The following is a 25904-nucleotide window of genomic DNA, read 5'->3' as shown; positions in this document are numbered from 1 at the left end:
TTTTTTTAAAAAAGTTCATCAGAAGCAGGAAGCCTGCCAAACAATCAGCGGGGCCACTGGATGATTGAGGTGCTAAAGAAGCACTCAAGGAAGACAAGGCCATTGTGGAAAAGCTGATTTTTTTTTCCATTGGTCTTCACAGCTGAAGATGTGAGGGAGATTCCCACACCTGAGCCATTCTTTTTAGGTAACAAATCTGAGGAACTGTCCATGATTGAAGTGTGAATAGAGGAAGTTTTTTGGGGAAAAAAGATAAACAGTTTTCACCCAAGAACTCTGAAGGAACTCAGATATGAAACTTCAGCACTACTAATTGTGGTACATTATTTATCCCTTAAATCAGCCTCTGTACTAGAGAACTGTAGGACAGCTAATGTGACACCAATTTTTAAAAAAGGGTTCCAGAAGTGATCCTGGTAATCACAGGCTGGTAAGCCTAACTTCAGTACCAGGCAAATTGGTTGAAACTATAGACTCATAGACTTTAAGGTCAGAAGGAACCATCATGATAATCTCTTCTGACCTCCTGCAAATTGCAGGCTACCAAACCTCACCCCCAGACTCCTGTAACAAACCCATAACATCTGGCTGAGTTACTGAAGTCCACAAATCATAATTTAAAGACTTCAAGTTACAGAGAATCCACCATTGACTCTAATTTAAACCTGAAAGTGACCAGTGTCCCATGGTGCAGAGGAAGGCAGCAATTCCCCAGGGTCTCTTCCAATCTAGCCTGAGGGAAAATTCTTTCCTGATTCTAAATATGGTGGTCAGTTGGACCCTGAGCATTTTGGCAAGACCCAAGAGCCAGACACCTGGGACAGAATTCTCTGTAGTAACTCAGAGTCCTCCCCATCTAGTGTCCCATCACTGGCCATTGGGCATACTTGCTACTAGCAGTCACAGTCTGCCTATGATGGCATGTACCAGTCTCATCATACCATCCCCTCCATAATCTTAAATTCAGTCTTGAAGCCAGTTAGGTCTTTTTCCCACACTGCTCCCCTTGGAAGGCTGTTCCAGAACGTCACTTCTCTGGTGGTTAGAAACCTTTGTATAATTTCAAGCCTAAACTTGTTGATGGCCAGTTTATATCCAATTTGTTTTTGTGTGAACATTGGCAATTAACTTAAATAACCCCTCCCATTCCCTCGTATTTATCCCTCTGAAGTATTTATAAAGAGCAATCATATCTCCCCTCAGCCTTCTTTTGGTTAATCTAAACAAACCAAGCTGCTTGAGTCTCCTCTCAGACGGTAGGTTTTTCATTCCTCTGATCATCCTAGTAGCCCTTCTCTGAACCCGTTCCAGTTTGAATTCATCTTTCTTAAACATAGGAGACCAGAATTGTACTCAATATTCCAGATGAGGTCTCATCAGTGCCTTGTCTAATAGTACTAACACTTCCCTATCTCTACTGGAAATACTTTGACTGATGCACCGTAGGATCACATTAGCCTTTTTTCATGGCCACATCACATTGGCAGCTCATAGTCATCCTGTGATCAACCAATGCACCAAGATCTTTCTCCTCCTCTGTCTCTTCTAACTGATAAATCTCCAGCTTATAGCAAAAATTCTTGTTGTTAGTCCCCAAGTGCATGGCTTTGTATTTTACACTATTAAATTTCATCCCATTTCTATTACTCCAGTTTTCATGGACATCTAGATCTTCTTGCAAGATATTCCGGTCCTCTTCCATATTAGAAATATCTCCCAACTTTACATTATTTGCAAATTTTATTAGCACACTACCACTTTTTGTGCCAAGGTAATTAAAAAAATGTTAAATAAGACTGATCCCAAGACAGATCCCTGAGGAACTGCAGCCTGACAGTTCACTTTTCAGTATGATCAATTGTAACCTTCCCTTTAACCAATTCCTTATCTACCTTTCAATTCTCATATTAATCTCCATCTTCTCCAATTTAACTAATAATTTCCCATGTGGAACTATATCAATGCCTTACTGAAACCCAGGTAGATGAAATCTACTGCATTTCCTTTGTCTAGAGAATGGGTTATCTTCTCAAAGAACAAGATCAGATTGGTCTGGCACAATCTACCTTTTGTAAAACCATGTTGTATTTTATCCCAATTACTAATTACTTCTGTGTACTTAACTACTTTCTCTTTCAAAATTTGTTCCAAAACCCTGCATACAATTGAGGTCAAATTTATATGCCTGTAGTTTCTTGGATCATTTCTTTTTACCTTTCTTAAAAATAGGTACTATGTTAGCAATTCTCCAGTCCTAGAGTACAACTTCCAAGTTTATGGATTCATTAAAAATTCTTGCTATTGGGCTTGCGATTTCATGTGCCGGTTTGTTTAATATTCATGGATGGAGATTATCCAGGCCCTCCAATTTGGTTCCATTAAGCTGTTTGAGTTTGACTTCCACCTCGGATGTGGTAATTTCTACTTCCATATCCTCATTTCCAGTAGACACCTTATGATTACCCCAAAGCTCCTCAATACTCTTATGAAAAACTATGGCAAAGTATTTGTGTAGGTGTTTGGCCATACCTATATTATCTTTAATCTCCACCCCATCCTCAGTGCTTAGTTGTCCCACTTCCTTCTTTCCTTGTTTTCTTTTTCTTTATATGGCTATAGAACCTTTTATTTCTGATATTAATTTGACTCAATTTCCTTTGCAAGGTCCAGCTTTGCTTGGCTTTTGGCAGTTCTCACTTTTCCCCTACACTTTCTGACCTCCAAGAGGTAGCTTTCCTTGCTGATCCATTCCATCTTTCATTACATAGTAAAGAAAAGAATTGTCAGGTGCATAAATGACCATGATTTGTTGGGGAAGAGTCAACATGGGTTTTGAAAAGGGAAATTGTGCCTCACAAATCTTTTAGAATCAATAAACATGTGGACAAGGGTGACCCAGTGGATATAGTGTACTTGGACTTTCAGAAAGCCTTTGGCAAGGTCCCTCATGAAAGCTTCTTCAGCAAACTAAGCAGTCATGGGATAAGAGGAAAGTCCTTTCATGGATCAGGAACTGGTTAAAAGAGAGGAAACAGGGTAGGAAGAAATGGTAATTTTTTTAAGAATGGAGAGAGGTAAATAGCAGTGTCCCCTAGGATCTATACTGGGACCAGTGCTGTTCAACATATTCATAAATGATCTGTAAGAAGGGGTAAATGGTGAGGTGGCAAAATTTGCAGATAATATAAAATTATTCAAGATAGTTAAGTCCAAAGCACACTTTGGATCTCAGGTGACTGGGCAAGAAAATGGCAGATGAAAGTCAGGGCTGATAAATGCAAAGTAATGCATACTGGAAAACATAATCCCAATGATATCTTTAAAAAGATGGGTCTAAATTGGCTGTTACCACTCAAGAAAGAGATCTTGGAGTCATCATGGACTGTTCCCCAAAAACATCCACTCAATGTGCAGCAGAAGTCAAAAAGCCATCAATGTTGGGAACCATTGGGAAAGGGACAGACAATAAGACAGTAAATATAATGCCACTATATAAATCCATGGTATGCCCAAATCTTGAATACTGTGTGCAGATGTGGTCACCCCATCTCAAAAAAGACATATTGGAATTGGAGAAGATACAGAAAAGGGCAACAAAAATGATTAGGGGTATAGAACAGCTACCATATGAGGAGAAATTAAAAAGACTGGGACTGTTTGGCCTGGAAAAGAGATGACTAAGGGGAGACATGATAGAGATCTATAAAATCATGACTGGGTGTGTAGAAAGTGAATAAGGAAGTGTTATTTACCCCTTCGAATTACAGAAGAACCAGGGCTCACCCAATGAAATTAATAGGTAGCAGGTTTAAAACAAACAAAAGGAGGTACTTCTTCACATAACGCACAGTCAACCTGTGGAACTCATTGCCAGGGGATGTTGTGAAGGCCAGAATTATAGAATTAGATAAGTTAATGGAGGATAGGTCCATCAATTATTATTAGCCAAGATGGTCAGGGATGTAACCCCATGCTCTGAGTGTCCCTAAATCTCTGACTGCCAGATTCTGGGACTGGATGACAGGAGATGGATCACTTGATGATTGCCCTATCCTGTTCATTTCCTTGGAAGCATATGGCATTGGCCACTGATGGAAGACAAGATACTGGGCTAGATGGACCATTGTTCTTATCCAATATGGCCATTCTATGTTTTTTATAGTCTTATGGTAACAAACTGACTTTAGCTAAATCAACCTGAGCCATTTTTATTCCATAATAAGAATGTTCACAGACAAATTAACCTTAGCAGAACTAACTTGGTTTTAATGTGCAAGTCTGTATGTAGAACAGGGTCTAGGCACCTGGCACTGCTGTATCTGGTGTGACAAAGCTCTGTCCTTGCCTCCGTGGGTCCCATGTTTCCTGGTGGATTTCACTAGTCTCAGAGGCTCACTGGGACCCTCCACGTAACCCTTCTCTTTCTAGAGACAAGGGTCACAGTCTACTGAGCCATTTTCATCATAAGCCAGCAAGGGAGGTGAGGAGAAGTTATCCTTCCTTGTACAGTCTCTGTTGTCTCCCAGTCTCAGTGATTAATCAGGGGGCAAAGGTGGGGGGAGAGCCCAGGCCCACCCTCTACTCCAGGCTCCAGCCCAGGGACCCTAATAGTATCAGCTATGGTAGCTGACCTTTTAGAAACATAACGTGTACTATTCCCTGGGCTACTTCCCCCACAGCAGCCCTCACTTCCTCAAGCTCCACTTCACCCTTACCTCAGGGCCTCCTTCCTTGTGCCTGATATGGTGTGTGCTACTCAGCCTCTCTAACAGCACAACTTCCTCCCACAGCTCCTGACATCCACACCCACCTGACTGGCTGGGAGGCTTTTAACTAGTTTCAGCCAGCCCCGATTGGCTTCAGATGTCCCAATCAACCTAGCATTCTCCCTGCCTTCTAGAAAGTTCTTAATTGGCCCCAGGTGTCTTAATTGACCTGGAGCAGCTTCCATTTCACTTAACCTGGTACCAGGGATTTGTTTAGCCTGGAGCTAATATATCTATCTCCCACTACTTTTCCATAGTCATCTGGCCTTGCCCCGTCACACTGGGCACTGGTCTACATTAGAAGAATTGCAGGAGGTGAGCCAAACTAGTTTAAATCTATCTAGTTCAAATGGTGCAACCCCCTTATGTAGACATACTTAAGCCCTGTTTAAATGGGTTTGTCTTAATACATAAGTTACCAACAGAAGTTGAAAAGATACGGCTGAGGGTAAAGCAATTTGAGTGCATCTACATTAAGGAGATGCATCCATGTAAAGTGATTTAAAATTGATCTTTACGCATGTGTTCAAGCCCTCAGTCTTCCGTCTCAAAGGGGTGAAAACCAAAGTGACAGTCTCATCTGAAAAACAAGTTAGTTTAAGCAGGCAGCACATTTAACCGCCCATTGCCTTTGAAAGGTGATGCCAGTTCAATGAGTGTTACTGAACCAGCGATGGAGAACCTAAGGGGGGATGTAACTCGGCAATGGGTGGAGTGTGGTTTGCCAAGTGCCTTCCCTTTGCATCGCATGGCAAGCACAGAGGAAAAGGCCCTGAGGCCAGTGGGGAGCAGCACCTCCCAAGCTATAACTCCTAAGAACTCCAGGAGTCCAGAGTCTGCAGCACGACTTGCCTGCACTGAAGGAAATAATTTATTGAAAAAGGAATTTGAGCACAAAGGCTCAGAGCCCTGCACTCCTCCCAACAGACATGAGGGTGAAAACTGGTGAAGTCTAGCTAACTCTTAATTGTTCTGGAATCTGAGATGACCAATTTGATATCGATGGCCTCTCAGGGTATGTCTCGATCAGAGCAAGCACATGTCTGTCTACCCATGGTGGGAAGTAGGCTCCCAACTGTAGGCAACTTCTATGTGACGAGCTAGGAACATGATTCTCCTGCTTGTGCACCCAGACTGGCTGTAGGTCAAGTATAAATAGCAGTGTAGCTGCAGTAGTGGCAACAGAGGCACGACTCAGCTGTGCAGAGTACAAACCTGTCTAAAACCTTAGGGATGGCAAGTAAGTCTGAGCATTGAGATAATGGAATCTCAGTGTTGCCAACTCATGTGATTTTATTCTGAGTCTCATGATATTGGTGTGATACTTAAAGTGCCAGCTCCTGGAGCCAGCTGAACAGGTGAGAGTTTCAGCTTTCATTAAAAAAACAAAATATGTTTCAAGCCCTCAGGGTTGAGAAGAGATTGAAATGTGCCCTGAGTGCACCCTACCAGGTCAGACACTAGAAGTCAAACAAAAAGAACCTTACATGTATTATTTTTTAAATGCTCATGATTTTGGGGGGCCTGAACTCTTGATTTCTGAATGCCTGGGGTTGGCAATCCTGGAATCTTCATTTTCAGGATAGTTGGTTTATTTCCTCTTGTCTTTTTGGTGTTTTGGACCAATACAGTTTATAATTTGAAGGGAACCTCCTGATACAGTTATTAGGGATAGTAGATCACCAGATTGTTTTGTGTTATGTTGTTGTTTTTTTCTTTTTTTGGGTTCTGGGTTATTCCCCCTCCCAAGCTTAATAAGCTAACATACAAATGGATAAATTCATGGAGGTTAAGTCCATTAATGGCTATTAGCCAGGATGGGTAAGGAATGGTGTCCCTAGCCTCTGTTTGTCAGAGGGTGGAGATGGATGGCAGGAGAGAGATCACTTGATTGTTACCTGTTAGGTTCACTCCCTCTGGGGCACCTGGCATTGGCCACTGTCGGTTGACAGGATACCAGGCTGGATTGACCTTTGGTCTGACCCAGTATGGCCATTCTTATGTTCTTACAGAAATCACTATGAATTCTCTGTTTTTATTAAGCACAAATTCAGTCTATTCCAACTGATTGCTCTATTTTGGTTTCTCTGTAATATTTTTTTAAAATGCCTAATCCTTGTAATGCTTCCCTTAGCTAACACAGAGTTGGTTAATGAATCTGGCAATAATAGCTCCCTGTCTGATTTTGACTTTTCCCAGTTAGCAATAAACAGTGATTTCCCCCCAGAGTTTTGCATAGCGATGGAATTTGCACAGCTGCTCTTGTTCAACAATACTTGTGATATACCCCCACCGCTTGTCCAGGCACCAATGCCAGCCCCACTGGGGATGTCAATGCAGATCTGGGATGGGGTCTGCCATGGGAATGCTGCCTCACAGCCAGCAGCCTTTACTCTACAGTTGTTTGCAGGTAGGTGTAGCAAATTGGTCCCATGAGAGCTCAGAACCCATGTGAGAGCTGGGTGGATAAACAGCATCACTGCAGCTTTAGGGTCCGGTTCCACTGGGCTCTCGCGTGAGTGAGAGCCGGCCTCCTTCCATGTGCAGGCTATGTATGGCCTGGATGAGTCCCAAACCCTGTGCTATGGAGGCGGCTGGGAGGAGGTTTGCCCACAGCTTTGCTTCCCCACTCACCAGTCTGCAGACCTGCAGACCCCACCCCCAGGAAGATGAGGTGAGTGCTCAGCCATGGCAGATCCATGAAGGGCTGGGTGTAGCAGGCACCATCTAGCCCATAATAACCAATGAACTGCACCATGGGCAGCTAGAGGTATGTTGATGAAGCCTGAGAGGCATCAGGGAGGGGAAGGAAAGGAAGGATCTTTTAGAGGCACCAGGTATGATCTTGGGCAAGTCGCTGACTTGCTCTGGACCTCAGTTCCTCATCGTTCCTGTGCCCATGCTCTCCATTTCGACTGTAAGCTCTTTGGTGCAGGGACTCTCTTACCATGGGGCTGTGCAGCCTCTATGTAAGAACATAAGAACAGCCATACTGGGTCAGACCAAAGGTCCATCTAGCCCGGTATCCTGTCTTCTGACAGTGGCCAGTGCCAGGTGCCCCAGAGGGAAACAACAGAACATGTAATCATCAAGTGATCCATCCACTGTCGCCCATTCCCAGCTTCTGGCAAACAGCACAATGGGGCCCTGGTCTCTTGGGGCCTCTGGACAGCAGTGTAATGCAAATGATTATCAATAATAACAGTAATAATAAGAATACAGGCCAGCATGGCAGTTTCAGCCCTGTCTAGCTCAAGTCAGGTGTCACAAAACCCAGTTTGTCTGGCTGGCTAACTGAGTGACTGGCTGAGAACAGACACAAAGTTTGGGTCCAGCAAGTCTTTCTCTTGCTGAGGCCGGGGGGTGGGGGGTAATAAGGCCACCTATAGCTCTGGGACCCCCAAGAAAGTGTCATGAGGGACAAATCTGGTCCCTGCCCCCACCCCTGGCAGGGACCCTGTTCCAGCCCCGCTCGTCCCCTGCCTCTTGTCCCACAGGATGTTCCTCGGCTGGGGAGTCTCCCGAAACTCTCCCACACAGTACATGAGCTGGTCCTGCCAGGAGTTGAGTCTTCTGTGCAAAGCGGCAGCTGGGTCACATTTTAGCAGTGTTGCAGCCACGCAGATGGAGCAACACTCTGGACTGCTCTGGCAGCAGCTGTATTGATTTACTGCTTGAAAGTGGGCAGGCTGTGGCCCCCGGCTCTGCGGCCTATGGAACTCTGAGCAGGTTCAAACAACTTTGGGGGCCATTTGCCTCCCCCAGTTCTCCTAGTTAATGCCACTGCTCTGGAGCCCTGGTGGGTTAAGTGCCAGGTCGGTGGAAGAGCTGGATTCCCCACTGGGGTGTGACTGACTTTCGTATCAGTTACCCAGACTACTGGAAATAAAGGAATAAATAAGGTTGGGGTTTTCCAGGGGCCTAAGGCAAGCTCTCTCCCCTCAACACCTTGGGAAATCCCAGCCCAAATCAATCATCGTACTACAGTAGCTAGACGTGGCACAGAAGGTCTGTGCTTCTCTGGTTCATTCTGGGTTTAGCAGGCAGCATCTTGCCCATAATAATCAATGAACAGCAACATGGGAAAATCTGAAAGCTGCTTCAGGAATTGCTGCTAGGAGCAGTTGCACAGACAGACGGGCCCTGCTCACTGCAGCTAGTACCGCATGTCTGGAGAGGGAGGTGGAACTGTATGTGCAGAAATATCCCACTGATTGGCTAGCTAGTGACTAGCCAGGGCTCGTTATTCCCTGAGGGCAGAAGAGGGTTATTCCCTGAGGGCCAGTGCAGAGGATTATGCACCACTTAGGCACAAGGATAGCGCTGAAGTGGGGCTTGAGCAGTGCACTGGTGTTGCCCCTTTGCACAGGAGCCAGTTAAACTCTGTGACCTGCCCAGGTTTCTGTGAGGTTACTTCTCCAGATCTCAGTCACATCCCTCTGTCTCAGTGGAGGGGAGACCCAGGCTGAAAGAGGCACCACAGAAGCCTTTTATTATTCTGACAGAAGCCATGTTCCTGCCAGCCCCCAAGCCTCAGCCCACTTCAGCCACCTGGACAGTGACCAATCAGCACCTTGGGCACCAGCCATCCTGATAGCTTAAAGCTGCCACCTCCACCCTCACGTGGCAAGGTGGAGCTCTAGGTGACCATGGCCAAACACTGCCTTACTCAGGCCTACTCTACACACAGGGTTTGTGCCAGTGTAGCTATGCGGGGTGTTTTTTTACTGAGGAGGTTATACCAGCGCAAGCCCTACTGTGGATGCCTGTTTCAAGGTGTGTTATACAGTTATAGCTCACGCTCCTTCCTGTTTGTGACTTACTGTATCGTATAAATACATTTATACTGGTATACTTGCATCCATGCTAGGAGGTGCACTGCTTAAACTATCCTGGTCTAGTTAAAGTGATACAACTTCTGTGTAGACAAGGTCTCAGTCCTTAAATTCAAGTGAAGCCAGGAGGGATATGCCTGAAAAGAATGTGAGTGAGGATTTCACAATTTTGGCCCCAAATGTCCAATATGCTGTAATGATGCTAATGGTTTTGATGATTGCTAGAAGAGAAACCTTCTCAGAAAACATGGCAGCATCACCTGACAAATTCAGAGTTTGACAGTTATAGAAAGCCAGAAAGAAAGAGGCTGTGTTCATATACTTCACATTGACGGCCCTTTGAAAAAACCAGCAAAATTACCTGTCAAAAGAAAAAGTCATAAAGAGAGTTCAAGTTGCAGATATACTGCACTTAAACACTAGAGAACATCAAAAGATGTCATAGATAATGAAAACTTCCAGGCTTTCAAATACTCACTTTTTAGGTTAAGGTTTAACACTAAACTTTACCTTGTATCCTTATGTGATATATTTAAATGTATCCTCCTACAGCTTTGTTGGACAGTGGAGCAATTACAGGAGATGGGAGATTATTATAACCTGTATGTACTTATAAGCTTTTCTGTGGCACTCATATACTATGGTTTGGGTGCCAATATAAGAGCCTGGATGGATAGATAGATAAATAGCATTTGACCAGTTTAGCTCCTCTGTGGGCAATAGGGAAGTGTTACTATCTTTATTTTCAGATAGAACTACTCAGGCACAGAGAGGTCAAGGGCTACATTTTCAAAAGTACTGGTTAATATTCTGGGTCTCAGCTGCTGGGAGTTCAATGTAAGACACCTAGGCCAAGATTTTCTGAAACTGGGTGCTCATATTGCATTTAAAAATCCATATTTGGCTGGGATTGTCAAAGGAGCCCGCAACTCAGTGAGAGCTGGGCACTAACTCCCTTTAGACTGCTTTGAAAATTCTAGCCTCAAACATATAAATCGATGATTTCCAGAGGTGCTGAGCATCTACAGCTCCTACTGGACTCAGGGGGACATGCTGGGCTTTCTGCACTTTTGAAAAATCAGCCCAATTATTTAGATATGTTTAAATATGCATTTAGGAGCCTAATTTGAGGCACTCAGTTTTGGAGATCTTGGCCGAATTCCAGATTCTTCCTCAAGGTTTCTGAAACAAGGTCAGTGTTTCCACAGAGCCGCACTTTAGAGGTGTGTGTTTGGCTGCGTGGCCAAGGAACCTTCTTGGGCTGCTGGGACAGTGAGGGTCTCCTGCTGGCCAGGCACTGGAAGATCCAGATGATTCCACTGTTGGGTCTACATAGTCAACTGCTTTGCAAGTCTATGGATGAGTCCCTTGCAAAGGTGGCTGACCCTAGTGTACAGATCTGTAATGCATATTGGGACATGGTGGTGTTCCCATCTCACTGGGCAAAGATTCCCTGCTGTGGTGAATGTTGCCAGAAAATATATGAAATGCACACATTCCTCTGCACTGGGAGACAGGGCTCATCTATGAACCTCTGTGGTTCATGGTCTTTGGAAGCCTCATGAGTCAAGGGTCCCCATATATCTTCCACAGCTGAGGGCCACAGACGAGCTCTCAAATCCTCTCTTCCTCGGATCCGAGGTAACCAATGCAGATTCTCACCCAGAATATGGCTACCATGTATTAGCTGGACGGGGGAGAGGCAGGGCTGGGTCAGGAAGGTGCATGTGTAATAGAGTGACCCTGCATTGCCGCTGGTAGGCACAATAAAAACTGCAGCCCTTAGGCCCATGTCTGATTCTCACAGGCATAGATTTGTTTTGTTTAGTTGTATGGTGCACAAACATCTCCACAGTTTCAGAGCTGCAGGTCTTGATCTGACCCAGTCCCTGCGATTGTGACATATTATACCCTTTTATTCACACCATAGACACTATTGTACTAATTTTTGTACAAAGTATGCCTTGTGTGGTATTATCTGAAAACTCATAATTCGTTGGTTATTATTGTCCTGGTAAAATTTATTAACACATGTTCCCAACCCCGCAGCCCTGCCCAAACTGAGGTTGTCAAACAGGTCTGTCCTACACAAATGACTGGGTGATCTGCTCAATTTTCATTTAAGCAGTAAATAGAGTATTCAAGCAGGAAGGGAAACAAGGGAAGCTCAAACACGTGAGGACAAGCAGTGGGAACATCCTTCCACACAGACTTTTTGTCTACTTGTCCCCAGCTGGAAATATTTTTTCAAGAGGGAGACTGAAACTATAACAGGAGGGAAAAACACTCCAAGGCACCCTCCCTCTCTCCCCTTGCCCATTGCATTCACTGCACTTGAAGTGATAAAGGAAGCATTCGTTGGGCTCTGGAAGAGGAGTCCTGACCTCTAGGATTTGGTCAGTAAGACTGCTGAAAGCATTTGGTGAGAAACTGCTTCTATCTTATATAGTTTGTTTAAATTAGGTATTAGTAAATATCTTCTCTTTATTTTTCTTGTGACCATCTCTGACCCTTATGCCTTATTACTTGGACTCACTTAAAATCTCTCTCTTTGTAGTTAATAAACTTGTTTTATTGTTTTATCTAATCCAGTGTATTTAATTGTAAGTGTCTAGGAAACTCCATTTGGGGTGACAGGATATGGGGCTTATTATTCTTTTTAGAGAAATAATGGACTTAGTATAACTTGTATTGTCCAGGAGAGGGCTGGGCAGAAAAGGACATACATTTATTGGAGAAAATCTGAGACTTGGGGTGTGTTGGGGTCACCTTGGAGTATAACCGAGGCTGGGGAGAGCCAGAGTGTAACCCATGCATGGCTGGCAGGCTGCAATTACACACAGACACTCAGGGTGTGGTTTGCCTGCTGGAAGGCTGATTGTGAGTGGCCCAGGTGGGAGCTATTTCAGCAAGGCATTGTAAGGCACCCCAGGTTGCACGGCAGTGTTGACACAGCTGCTTATTAGTCGTGACTGTTCCCTGGTATGTCACCTTGATATTGGGCTTTCTCTTGTTGACAACTTCAAACTTGTACTCTGTGACTGCCATCTCCCTCTGAAAGGGGGCACTCCTGTGTTTGTATCAAAGACACAGAGCTTCCCAGCACAGGCCCTGTCATACACAACAGACTTCTTGATAGCTGTTACTTACTTTATTACTGAGATGGAGCTAGGCCTTACAGGAAATTGAATCGATTATTGGTAGTCTTTTGGGAAAAGTCTTTGGCACAGGTCATCCTGGCCAAAAGCTAAGCTGATAAGAGTTTGTACTTAGTACTATCATTTGGCTTCTGTCCCTACATTTAACCACATCAAGGCCCCTTTCACCAGGCAGTGGCAGTTTCAGTGATGTGTTCTCAAGAATGTGTCCGCATCAAAGAAGCGTAGGGCAGCTGGACGGAGTTCAGTGCACATCTTTACAAACCCCTTGTGTCTGGAGAGTGTAGCAGGACAAAGTTCAATGGGACTGCTCAGTATGAGTAGAGGGGAGCAGGAGCAAGTCCGAGGGAGAGGACTTATGGTTTGTTGTCAAATTTTGTTACATTTCCAGACTTTCAAATTTTTCTTTTTGGCTTTTTAAAATACAGTATGTTTTATGTTTCAGTGAGGTATATCGACATCCTTAGTTCTGTGCTACAGAACATTTTCATCCAGTACCTAGGCATAGTATATAAAGTAAATGACACATTTCAGGGAGTCTCTCACAATGAAAATCAGTTACAGAAAAAAAGGCAGTATTTTCAATTGGTAATCAATAAACAGACATATAGTTACATGACTTCCACTGTGAAATGAAAACATTTACCATCTCAAGAAAGCAGAAATTCAAAAATTGTGAAATTATAATCCAGTGGTGTCACCGGCATACCAGTATCCATTTATATCAGAAAAGCTGTTTAGGAACAGGCACAGAGCATTGGAGGGGGGTGAATGGGCATGTTGGAGATATTTACAATAAACAGGTAGACAACCTCTTTACCCAGTAGATTATAAAGGGTAAAAGGCTTCCAGGAGAAGACAGAGTGATGTACCCAGCACCATAGGAAATCAGGCCTAATTCAGCAAACTAGCCCTATGCATCAAAGCATTTAAAGCATATGTTTTAAGTTTAAGCAGGTAGCAACTACTATAACTGGTTAAAGTCAAGCACATGCTCAACTGCTGTGCTGAACCAAGGAGAGGGATTTCTCTTTTAGCAGATCTGTATTGCAATTTCTGTGGTGGAAATACCCAAATGCACTCACCTGAGTAATCCAACTGAAGCTGATGAGACTACGTGTGTACAAGCTACTCAACATCAGTAAGAGTCTGGAATTGGACCCTGCTAAAGGGTGGTAGCAGAACACAACACATGGTAGAAAACAGCAGCCAGCAGCTGATACTAGCCAGAGTGAAAATGGATCCATAGTATGCGACAAAGAGACTGACACTCCAAGGGACATAGAAATGTATTAGGGATAAGTCCATAGTATAGACCACCACCAGGTCCATGAAATAGATCAGATTACAGCCCAGATACAGGAGGTAAGCATCCCTCCCTCACTTACATGAATGTTCCCAATCATTTCATGAGCTTTTTGACACTGGTTTTTGGTTGATATTTAGTCTGAAGTACCTGCTCCAGGGCAGACAGACAGTGAGTTACCTGCTCTAACTGCAGATTGGGGAGACAATCGGAGGTTCAGAGATAGCCAAGCAGGCTTCCCCCATTTCTGGTATAAAGTAGGTGGAATACCGGATGGCTCTGTAAGGATGAGGGAGCGTGTTGTGATGAGTAATCAGAGGCAGCACAGCAGAGAACTCAGTGAGGAAACAGCCACATGTACCATCACTCGCTTGGGGTAAAAGTGACTTTTCCCCTGCAACTCTGCCTCCATGGAAAGTGACAGGGAACAGCGTTGCAGACCAGAGATGTCAGTGCAGCAAGTGCAATGGGAAAGGAAGTTGAATTACTGCCTTGTCATTATGCCCCTTGCAGCTCACAGGCTAATGAGATACAAAAAAAAAAAAAAAAAAAAAATGAAATGAGCTGACACCTACTTAATCTCTTCAGAGAAGAATATTTACTTGGGTTAGTCTTGACTGCAGCCTCGTAGGATGGCGGGAGATGGGAGAGGTTCTGGAAGGACCTGGAAAAGGAGAGATCATAGGGCTCCGTGGCGGAAGTGAGGATATTGTTCATCCGTGGTTTTTCTGCAAGAAAGAATAAAAACATGTCCACGCAATGCACCAGTGGACAGGGAAGAGAGAGGTGAGAAATTCCCATCCACCTGCCAGGTAGCAGAGCCACTCCCCTACATCTGAACCAAATCTGACAGCTAGGCACTACACTATAATTCAAACTGACACCAGCCAAGCCATGGGAAATGAAACCCAAGACTTTGCTGCCTTTAGTCTCCACTGCAACTATTAACAAATGCAAACTGCAGTGAAGAAGTGCTGCCCACAGAGCACAGACTCCTTTGTTAAGTCAATGGTAGAGATAGTCATCTCATTATAGACAGAGAATATTACACTGTTGCCTATTCCCCAGGGGCCCCAATATCTCATCTCTGAGGACAAAGTTAGCACAGATGCCATTAACATCTATGTATAAGCGACCAAACCCACCATGTGGGGAAGATGCTTTTCTGCATTCTGCACTCCAGTGTCTTGTGTTTACTGTAGAATACAACACACCCTCCCTTTAAATCAGTCACATGATTTCAAACACTGCCCCTTTTGGGGGTGGGGGCTCTTCAATTCTCCTCTCCCTCTGCACTAGATGGAGTCTACTATTAATAAGTGCCATTCAGACTGGCTACTAGCCCTAAGAATTCACTTCCTGAGTTCTGGTATCATCCCATTCTCTCTTTGGGAGGAGATTATTGTCTTAAGGGTTGGGTGGAGGGGAAGTAGTGACAGTTCCTGAAGCCTTCTGTGTTGTCGGATGCCAATCTGACTCCTGTCGTGACAGGGAACCTACAGAACAGAGACTGTAAAGGTTTTAAGGCCCATCCACAACTGAACTTTCATCCTGGTATCCTGGCAAAAGGTGATGTCCCAAGCCAAAATATTTCTAGGAAGGGTCAGATGCATGTTGGGACCTTTTGTTTTGAGAACTGGGTTTTTGCTGATGTTCCTGAGCTGCCTCAAGGTTGCTCTGTTGAAGGGTATTTCTGAAGAGCAACTGGGAGCATGCTTCCCAGCCTGGGTAGACAGACACATTAGCGCTGCTCAAGCTGGTGTACTAAAAACAGCAATGTGGCCACAGCAGCATGGGCATCAGCTTGGCCTAGCTGTCCAAATACATGTCCGTGTGTCCCCTGGGTATGGACATGGGCAGTTAGCCAAAGCCACTGCCCATGCCACCACAACCAGATTGCTATTTCTAGTGTGCTGGCTTGAGCAGAGCTAGTGTGTGTCAGTCACCTGCACAGGGAAGCACACTCCCAGCTGCAGTGTGGATGTACCTGCAGAGTTCAAATGGCTCAGGTGAAAGGAGACTCCTGGCAGACTCTGGAGGCATTGCTGGGGCCAGCCTGGGTGAGGATTTCCCACAAACAGGAGTGTCTCTCAGGGAGATGGGGGCGGCATTTGTTTTCTTGCTGCTTTCAGTGACTGACCTTTCTGTGTCATGGTCTAAAGCACATGGCTGAACTTCAGACCATCATGTTTCTCAAACCTAACAACATATCCTAGATGGTCTTCGAGCTGAGCTCCTGCCTCTGCTGGACCTGTCAACAGGGCACAGGGGAACTCTATCCCATCAGACAACCCAGGAGAATTGAGCCTTGTCTCTTGACCTAACTGTCCACCCCTCAGGAGTGAGTGGAGTGCTCTGGAGAAAGGGGCCATGTGCTCGGGCTTGAACTGGCAGGAATGGCCACGGCCCCTGTCACCTGTTGTGCATGGGTCTCAGAGACTGCATGTCTATAGAATCATAGGACAGGAAGGGACCTCTAGTCCAGTTCCCTGCACTCATGGCAGGACTAAGCATGGGCAGTAGATGAACCACCCATTCAGGAAAGCTAGCCCACCAGCCCCGCCCCTTCCACCTGAAGCTCCACCCCGAGTCCCTCCTCCACAGTCTCTCCTCCCCCCACAGCTAGAGCCCTAAGCCGCCCACGGTCCAAGCTGTGCCGGCTGGCCCACCCCACGTATGCTGGCCCAGGCCAGCCTGAGCCACCCCAGCCATGCCTTCCTGGGCCACACTGGATGCCCCAACACAAGCCAGCTGCCCTGCCCCTCGGCCAGTCTGAGCTGCGCCGGCTGGCCTGACCCCTGGGCTGGCCTGAGCACTGGCCTGAGCCACCCCTGGCTGATCCCCAAGCTCCAGGCCACAGCTGGAGCTGAGCCCCCGCCGGCTTCAGGATGTGGGGGGCAGAGCATGGGCGGGGCCACAGCCTGGGCCTTAGCCTTCCCTGGCCTATGATACTCGCTGCCCCTGGGACTAAGTATTATCTAGACCATTCCTCGCAGGTGTTTGAGGCCTCACTGGGTTCAGTTGTGCTGCTGCATATGGAGGAAGTTAGTGCCCAGTGAGCGAGGGTCACAGGGTCTGGCTTTTGGTCAGGAAACCACAACACTCCTTCCTGCTGGCTAATCCGTCTGTGTTTTTATAGAACACCAGTTACGATGGCAGCCCCCGCCCCAGCATCCTGCTTCCTGGTGACCCTTCCTACGGGGAACAGAGCTCAATATTGCTTCCTCTGTCGGCAGGTGGCTCTGCTCCTTGCATTGCTCAGAGTCGCTGAGGGAATCACTGACCGCAAATATCATGCCAAGCACAACCCCCAGCTACCATGGACAGGCACGGAGATGCTCTCTTTGACATCAGTGAGAGCTGGAGTCAGGGGCTACTACAGCTCTGTGGCTGACCCTGGGCGAGTCACTGCACCTCTTGGTGCTGAATTTTTCCCAGCTGATAAATGGGGATCATGACACCCACCTTTGTAAAGTGCTTTGAAATCCTCAGCTGCACTGCACTATGGAAGTGCTAGTTCTCACATCGCGTAATGATGACAATTAGTATTGTAACTGAAAAAGGCTCAGCCTACAGTTGCTGTCAGTAATATCGTTTTTCCACGCTTGGCATGATTTTGTTTCTAATTGTGGGCTCTCCTTGTCACTCCAGAAATAGGACTTGGTTTAAAACCAGTCTTGTGTAAGGAAACTTTTGTGATGCAGGCTGCTGAGAGTGATTGTGATAGGAAGGCAGTGTGATGAGGCTCTGGGAACGAGGGTCCAGGCCGATCGTTGTGAACTCCCTAAAGGAGGTGCTGTTGTGCACACCAGCCTGTGTATTACTGCCCTCCCAGGTTGCAGGAGACTTGAAATTTCCACCAGTTGTCCATTCTCTCCAGTGTCAGCTCCCAGGTTTTGTGTGTCCCTTGTTAACATATGGAAACCCTAGGTGTCCTGCTCTCTGGCCTTGGGGTGTAATGTGTTTGTTTAGGGTTACAGTGAGACAATATAGATAGCACTGAGGTGTTTCCCCAAGGGCCATGTATAGCCTGCCTGCCAAACTATTTCTGCCCAAAGCTCTGATCCTACGAGCTCCTATGCATGGCAGAGCCCTGCACCCACAATGAGCCCTAACGGGACTTCCCATTGGTGCAGGGTCCGTTTGGGCATGTGAGCTTGCAGAATCAGGCCTGCATTCATAAAGAGATGTATGGATTTCTGCAGCAATTTCTGGTGCAGGAATGAGGGGCAGCCTCCAGCAGAGTTCAGGCTCCTCACTGCATATTGCTTTTGTTATTTGTCACAGAGGGAGGCCATGGGTCAGCATCTTGAAACAGAGCCCTCTGCACGCTTGCTAGCCCTGAGCATATCTCTAGACATGATGACTGGTGCATTTGGATTTTATAATGCTACTGGAGAAAAGAGGCCAAGCCACTGGGTCCAGGCAGTCTGCAGAGTTTGCTTGGTATTGAAAGCACATCCCTTTGCCGAAAGTCAGGTGGAGTGACTGAAGCCGGAGTTTAAAATAGTCTTTCATCAGCCCAGCCAAAGGCCTGTTGAGTGATGACGTTGATATCTCTCCAGTGTGCGGGTGTTAAAGTAGGCAGAGATCAGGCTATTCAAAATAGCAGTGATCACAACTGCTGGAAGCCTAGTGTCAGACTGCGGGAGGGACAGATGGGGTCCTGGCCGAGTGTGCGGTAGGCCTGGGTCATGTGACCTGGTCTGAATGGATTCAGGGAGCAGCTGGGTCTGACAGGTATGGCAAGAGTGCAAAATTCTGATGCCACTCGGAGACACCAGCCAGTCTGCTCCGAGAGCTGAGCCCCTTCATCCCCGCATCAGCCTCATGCAGCAAAAGGGCCTGGCTCGGCCTGGGCTGCTTGCGCTGCCTGAGGAGCACCAAAAAGGCACCACTGTCTGGGCTTTGCTTTTGTCTCAGGATTCCCAGCACACTAGGTGAGAGCATCCGAGGATGGTGTGGGGGCGGCCAGACTCCCAGTCCTGACTCAGCCACAGTCCTTCCTCGGAGCTCTCACACCCGAAGCACAGCGGATGGCACAGCTCTCTGCAGCTCCCCCCCGTCATAAATACAAAGGGAAGGGTAACCACCTTTCTGTATACAGTGCTATCAAATCCCTCCTGGCCAGAGGCAACATCCTGTTACCTGTAAAGGGTTAAGAAGCTCAACCAACCTGGCTGGCACCTGACCCAAAGGACCAATAAGGGGACAAGATACTTTCAAATCTTGCTGAGGGCGGGGGGTGGAAAGGTTTTGTTTGTGCTCTTTGTTTACGTGGTTGTTCTCTCTTGGGACTGAGAGAGGCCAGACAGAAATCCATCTTCTCCAACCCATCCTAATCCAAGTTTCCAATATTGCAACCAGTATAGATAAGCCAGGCAAGGCGGATTAGATTATCTTTTGTTTTATGTGAATTTTCCCTGTGTTAAGAGGGAGTTTTATTCCTGTTTTCTGTAACTTTAAGGTTTTGCCCAGAGGGGGATCCTCTGTGTTTTGAATCTGAATACCCTGTAAAGTATTTTCCATCCTGATTTTACAGAGATGATTTTTACCTTTCTTTTTTCTCTTTTTTTAATAAAATCCTTCTTTTAAGAACCTGACTGATTTTTCCATTGTTCCAAGATCCAGGGGTTTGGGTCTTTGATGATTTTGTAACAAATTGGTGAGGATGTTATTCTCAAACCTCCCCAGGAAAGGGGGTGTGTAGGGCTTGGGGGATATTTTGGGGGAAGACGTCTCCAAGTGGTCTCTTTCCCTGTTCTTTGTTTAAAACGCTTGGTGGTAGCAGCATACTGTTCAAAGACAAGGCAAAGTTTGTACCTTGGGGAGGTTTTTAACCTTTAAGCTGATAAGAATAAGCTTAGGGGGGTCTTTCATGCAGGTCCCCACATCTGTACCCTAGAGTTCAGAGTGGGGAAGGAACCCTGAGACTCCCCAAGAAGCACTCTCAGGGAGAAAGGCCTGCACGCTTCAGCCTGTATGCCAGCACCAGCCCAGGGACATGGGGAGCCAGCTGGCTCAGCCTTTATCCAGGAACTGCTGGGGTTGTGCAGGCTAGGACAGACCTTCAGCCCCATGGAGTTTTGCATAGGCATGGAATGGGGGGCATGGGACTGCCCTGGCCACACCTTATCCTGACCCCAATATATCCCATTGTGCGTCCCTCTACCTCTGCTCTGCCCATGACACACACCCCCACCCACCAGAATGTCCCTGGCACCCAGGATTGCTATGGAGGCAGTGCAGAAGTAGCTCTATGCCTGGCATTGTGCAGGAGAGGCCTCACTTCTGCAAGGTGTGTGTGTGTGGGGGGCTCTTTGCCCTGCTCCATGGGCAGCCAGAGTCTGGATATAAACCAGCACAAGTAACAACAGACCCTGCGGTGGGATTTTGACCAGTGTGTAATGACTTGGGAGGAGCCGTCCCGTTGAAAGTCAGCTCATGGAAAGCCAGTAGTACTTGTGCTCCTATCTCACTTAGATACCTTTGAATATCCCACCTCTAAACAAGGTCTTTGTGTGGCCCCATTTCCCTAGTGACTCTGTTACCTGAGAGCAGTACCAGCCCTGTGAGAGTGTGCTGCATCCTGACACCCCGTCAGGCTCATCTGCATTGGCCTCAGTGGTCCTGCCTCGCTGACGGGCAGATGGGCATTGGAGGAGCACACAGAGGGCTTGCCTCTCTCTGCACTGTTAGACTCCTCCACTAGTGACTCTTCATCATCACTGCTGCCAGGAGGCAAACGGCAGTAATATCTCGGAGCCTCCAGCATCTTTAGCCCTCTAAAGTGAGTTATTGCTTTGCGGGAGAAAGGGCTCAATCCTCTGCTCACTGAAACTAATGGGAGTTTTGCCTTTGAGTTCAATGGAAAAAGGACTGGGCGCAAACTGTCCAGTGGACACAGGATTAAGCTGTTATCCTAATCTGCAAATACACAGGCTCTGCTGTGAGTACTTTCAACCGATGGGACTTAATGGCAAAAACAGCAGGGGCTGGGTCTCCTGGCTCACAGTTCCAGCAATGGTTTCTCTCCCATGGGATCTCCAGACATTCTCCTTCTCCCTAGGGAGCAGATACTTCCTCATCAAAACCCAGAATACAGCCTGCATGGCTCCATGCGTTTGGAGTTTTCTTGCTCTTTCCATAGGCTCTGGGTCAAATTCAGTCCTGCTGTAAATCAGTGACATTATGCTGTTTGCCGCAGGCTGAATCTGACCTCTGGGTCTAACCCATTATCCAGTGGACTAAGGCACAACTTCTTCAAATAAATTCCCCTGCACACTGAGAAATAGGGGCCTTTCACCCCCACACCAAAAATCATCATTTCTTAGACATTTGTTCCAGGCAGAAATTTGCTTTTCCTCTGCAGCAAAATTTTCAACACAATTCACAAAAATGAGATGCAATTAACTTTGTAAACACAGCTTTTCACATCTGAGTTCAACGCATACCTGGGCAGTTCCCCCACAGGTAGGGTTGCCAACCAAACACCCTTACTCCGTCCCCTTCTTTGAGGCCCCACTCCTGGCCCACCCTTCTCCAAGGTCCCGCCCGTGTTCACTCCATCCCCTGCAAGAGGGGATGAGGGCTCTAACTGGGGTTGTGGGCTCTGGGGTGGTTGAAAACATGGCACCTGGCAACCCTAGGCAGTGGAACTTTTTCCATGCAACTCAGACTCCCCCCTCCCCCCCCAACACACACACACACAGACACACAGACCCATCCTTTGCACACGGCACAGCCAGAAACTGAGGTAAAGGCTGTGGAAAAGAAAGGCTCTTCAAAAACAACCCACAGTTGCATTGCTCTTATTCCTAGCAATTGCTCTGTGCTTTGTCCTATTCCTCCTTTGGAGCATTCCTGTTCTAATGTCAGATGGAATGGAGACAGGCAGGCAGCTCCATTCCTGTAGGATGCGAATATCTAGGAGGTTTCAGTGTCTTCTGGTACCTAGTGAATTCTTAGCACCGAGACCCCCCATTGCACTGTCTCCCGGGCAGAGCTGGAGGAAGGATCATTCCAGTTCTGTTCAGTGTGTGGCATACAGGGGTGAGCAGGGCTAGAACCCAGAGTGCTTGGTGGATCTATGAACCTGCTCTCCCTGCTGCTCCCACTACAGAGAGCAGAATAGTGCCATAGAAACCCAGCACTGGGCTCTGCGGGAATATTACCCTTCCTTTCCTTAGCACAGCGCTCACATTGACACTCTTCCCAGTTCTCTGAGCACACGGCACCGATCCGGCAGCTCTCACAGCCCTTCTAGGGAAATGCAGGGCTGCCATCACAACCTCCCTCCCACTGTGTGTTCCCTGTGCTTAATTTAAACCTCTCTGTCACCAGAGAGTCCTCCCTCCCACCGCTCAGACACGCAGTCGGGGAGAGAGGCTGAGCAGACAACCCTACATCCCTGCAGGAAATAGCTTCCTCCCCCAGTCCTCACACACTGACAGTTCCCTGCAGCTGGATCACTCTGACAGCACCCCAGTGGCTCCAGTCAGACCCACGTGCAACACTTCAAACCCAACCCAGCCTCCCCCATTCCCCATTCAGCCGCTGTCCTCACTAATGGCGCTGCAGCTGGTGCAGCTACAATGGGGCCTCCTGCGGGATAACCTACCTCAGGGAGCAGCTTCCCCCTGGAACTCACCAGGCTGCCTGCTGATGAGGCATCAGGCCGGGGCAGTGGCTCAGTGCCCCTTCGGTGTGCCCTGGCAGCCGGTCATGGGTGGGAGCTACACTCGTCTCAGCCGCACATCACAGCCTAGTTATAGTGCAGTGGGGTGAGTGCAGGCACCCAGAGCTGCATGGCAGCTTTCAGGAACCATGTGCTATGATTTGCCGCTGTCCTCAGGACTCACCATCCCTCTCTCAACACCAAACAGCCAGTTTCATCCCCTGGACAGAAGAAGAAAAGTCTATGACTCTAGAAGAGCCTAATTTTTATCCCAATTCTGTCTGAGAAATGATTAGCCATTTCACACCAACACTAGGAATTTGGGCCATTTTCCTGTTAGCTCAGAAGTAACCAAAACTGGATTAATAAACACGTCTCCTCTTCAGCCAAGGTGTGTCTATAGCTCCCCAGGCTGGGGTTGTTCTCTGGTAAACAAAACCTAACCTGAAGTTATCTACCAAATGCGCTATTACTTTGAGATCGATTTGTCTGGGTGATGACTTCAGTCCATGTCTAATGGCCTGATCCTGGGATTAGGAAGTGCATTTCACTCACTGTGGCAGTAGAAACAATTGATTAGATATTATACTGTAAACTGCGACTTCATCAGCACTGAGACAATGCCCCCACCCCTCTGTTTGTGCTTGGGTAGCGAAGAATTAGGGTAACATCCTTTTGCAAATCTGTCAGCAAGAACCTGCATACAATCTACATTTTGCATGGAGGCTTGGATAAGCTAAAATAAGCCTAGTCATATGTATGGGATTTGTGTTTAGTGTCAAAGCAAGAGAGTTAATTGACTGCTTGCATGAGGGGTGTGAAATTAAGTGCCATACTTTTCTAATAGGCTTGCACAGAATCAGTATGTCCGCTTACCATCTGTTTTTCATCCAGTCAATCAGGAGCAGCACATAATGAATCTGGCAAATGAGAGGTCACCTTGAAAACTACTGTCTATCTTTCAGCAAAACTAATGAATAAACTGAGATGGGTGGAGACTACTTGAGCTGACTTTTGCATAATGTATTTAAGACTCAGGTTCAGGGAACTGATGGGTTCCAGTCCGTAGGAATCACGCGTGCAATTTATACACCATCACTAGTTAAGTAGCAGTTTCTTTCTGCTTGGAGACGTGTCAGAATTTCACAATGTTAGAATCAGACATTGATTTTTTGTTCACATCACCTGTTGGATTCTGTGAGCCAGATGCAGGATGGGAGAACACAGTCCCTCCCCATTTCCACACAGCCAGAGTTAAATCCCCCTGCTATTTTCCCCAAACACAGAGAGAATGCCCAGGGTGTCCAGTCCTTTCGGATGCTTTGGGGGATGGAACGAATGCTCAGGGTTACTGCGAGTGGCTGCCACTAAACAGCCAGCCTTTACCCACAGTTCCCATGCCTTGGCGTCTGAGATACTGTAGTCATTTCTGATTCTAACTACATGGGAAGGCTCTTTTTTTGACTGTAAGCAGGAACCATATTTTCTTATGTATTGGTACAACATCCAGCACAACAGGACCCTGAGCCTGGCGGGGCCTCTGAGTAATACCGCTGTGATGGATCTGCCAAGCAGGGGACTGCAACTCCCGTCAGCTCCCTCCCACCGCACATCCCTTTCCCCTGGCCAGGGAGGAGGGGAAGGTCCTCCACCAGTAAGTGGCTGGTCTGTGCTGGGCAGTGGCAGCTGCATGGCTAGCCAGGAGTTGCAGAGAATTTGGATGCAGAGAGGAATCCCCAGGAACCAGCTGCAGAGCTATGTACAGAAGAAGCTGTGACTGATGGATGCTACAGCTGGGTGTGGGTTTGTGGGGCGCTTAGGGGGATCCTGCAACTGCTGGGCAGAGAGCCAGTGCAGAGATGCCCAATGAGAGACACTAGCAGCAGAGCTAGGGGTGGCATTCAGGACTCCTGACTCCCAGCCCACTGCCACCATCCACCTTCTGCCAGCCCTTCCCTTGTGGCTTGGTTTCTCTTCAGCCTGGCCTGGAAACATGAAAGCGCCTGGTTGCTTGAATAGAGACTGGACTGGAGAGGATCCCCAGGCACTAGCCCTGACTCACAACTGGACTTCCCAGGGACCCAGACAGGAGCCGCTATTGCTCACCTGGAACTGGAACTGGTTAAGCCTCCAGAGCTAGGGTTAGCTAAACTGGGAGGAGTGGTAGATACGCTGGAGGGGAGGGATAGGATACAGAAGGACCTAGACCAATTGGAAGATTGGGCCAAAAGGAATCTGATGAGGTTCAATAAGGATAAGTGCAGGGTCCTGCACTTAGGACGGAAGAACCCAATGCACAGCTACAGACTAGGGACCGAATGGCTAGGCAGCAGTTCTGCAGAAAAGGACCTAGGGGTGACAGTGGACGAGAAGCTGGATATGAGTCAGCAGTGTGCCCTTGTTGCCAAGAAGGCCAATGGCATTTTGGGATGTATAAGTAGGGGCATAGCGAGCAGATCGAGGGACGTGATCGTTCCCCTCTATTCGACATTGGTGAGGCCTCATCTGGAGTACTGTGTCCAGTTTTGGGCCCCACACTTCAAGAAGGATGTGGATAAATTGGAGAGAGTCCAGCGAAGGGCAACAAAAATGATTAGGGGACTGGAACACATGAGTTATGAGGAGAGGCTGAGGGAGCTGGGATTGTTTAGCCTGCAGAAGAGAAGAATGAGGGGGGATTTGATAGCTGCTTTCAACTACCTGAAAGGGGGTTCCAAAGAGGATGGCTCTAGACTGTTCTCAATGGTAGCAGATGACAGAACGAGGAGTAATGGTCTCAAGTTGCAGTGGGGGAGGTTTAGATTGGATATTAGGAAAAACTTTTTCACTAAGAGGGTGGTGAAACACTGGAATGCGTTACCTAGGGAGGTGGTAGAATCTCCTTCCTTAGAGGTTTTTAAGGTCAGGCTTGACAAAGCCCTGGCTGGGATGATTTAACTGGGAATTGGTCCTGCTTTGAGCAGGGGGTTGGACTAGATGACCTTCTGGGGTCCCTTCCAACCCTGATATTCTATGATTCTATACCTGCACCCTTCCCCTTCCTGCAGCCCTAGGAAATGTGGGTGTGGGACCTACCAGGGTTAGTGCCTACAAGAATGAACTGCTGAAGCACCCACAGTGCTTGTGTCTGAGTCGCGGTGCACCTGGTGCAATATTAGCATC

General features: G+C 47.1%; 1 protein-coding gene across 2 annotated transcripts in view; it reads right to left on the bottom strand.

Moving 5' to 3' along the window:
* Window positions 1-25904, bottom strand: part of SHISA6 (shisa family member 6) — a gene marked incomplete at its 5' end in the record, with an annotated part of 396338 nt that overhangs the window by 19464 nt on the left and 350970 nt on the right. For both annotated transcript variants that reach the window (XM_084647516.1, XM_084647517.1), the window contains one exon: window positions 14641-14793. In XM_084647516.1, coding sequence (XP_084503642.1) covers window positions 14641-14793 — 153 coding nt within the window. The remainder of the gene's footprint in view (window positions 1-14640; window positions 14794-25904) is intronic.

This window comes from Lepidochelys olivacea (genome assembly GCF_965140295.1).
Source record: "Lepidochelys olivacea isolate rLepOli2 genome assembly, chromosome: 14".
Classification (NCBI taxonomy): Eukaryota; Metazoa; Chordata; order Testudines; family Cheloniidae; genus Lepidochelys; species Lepidochelys olivacea.
Note: the sequence above shows the minus strand (reverse complement) of the source record. Positions and strands in the feature narration are given on the sequence as shown.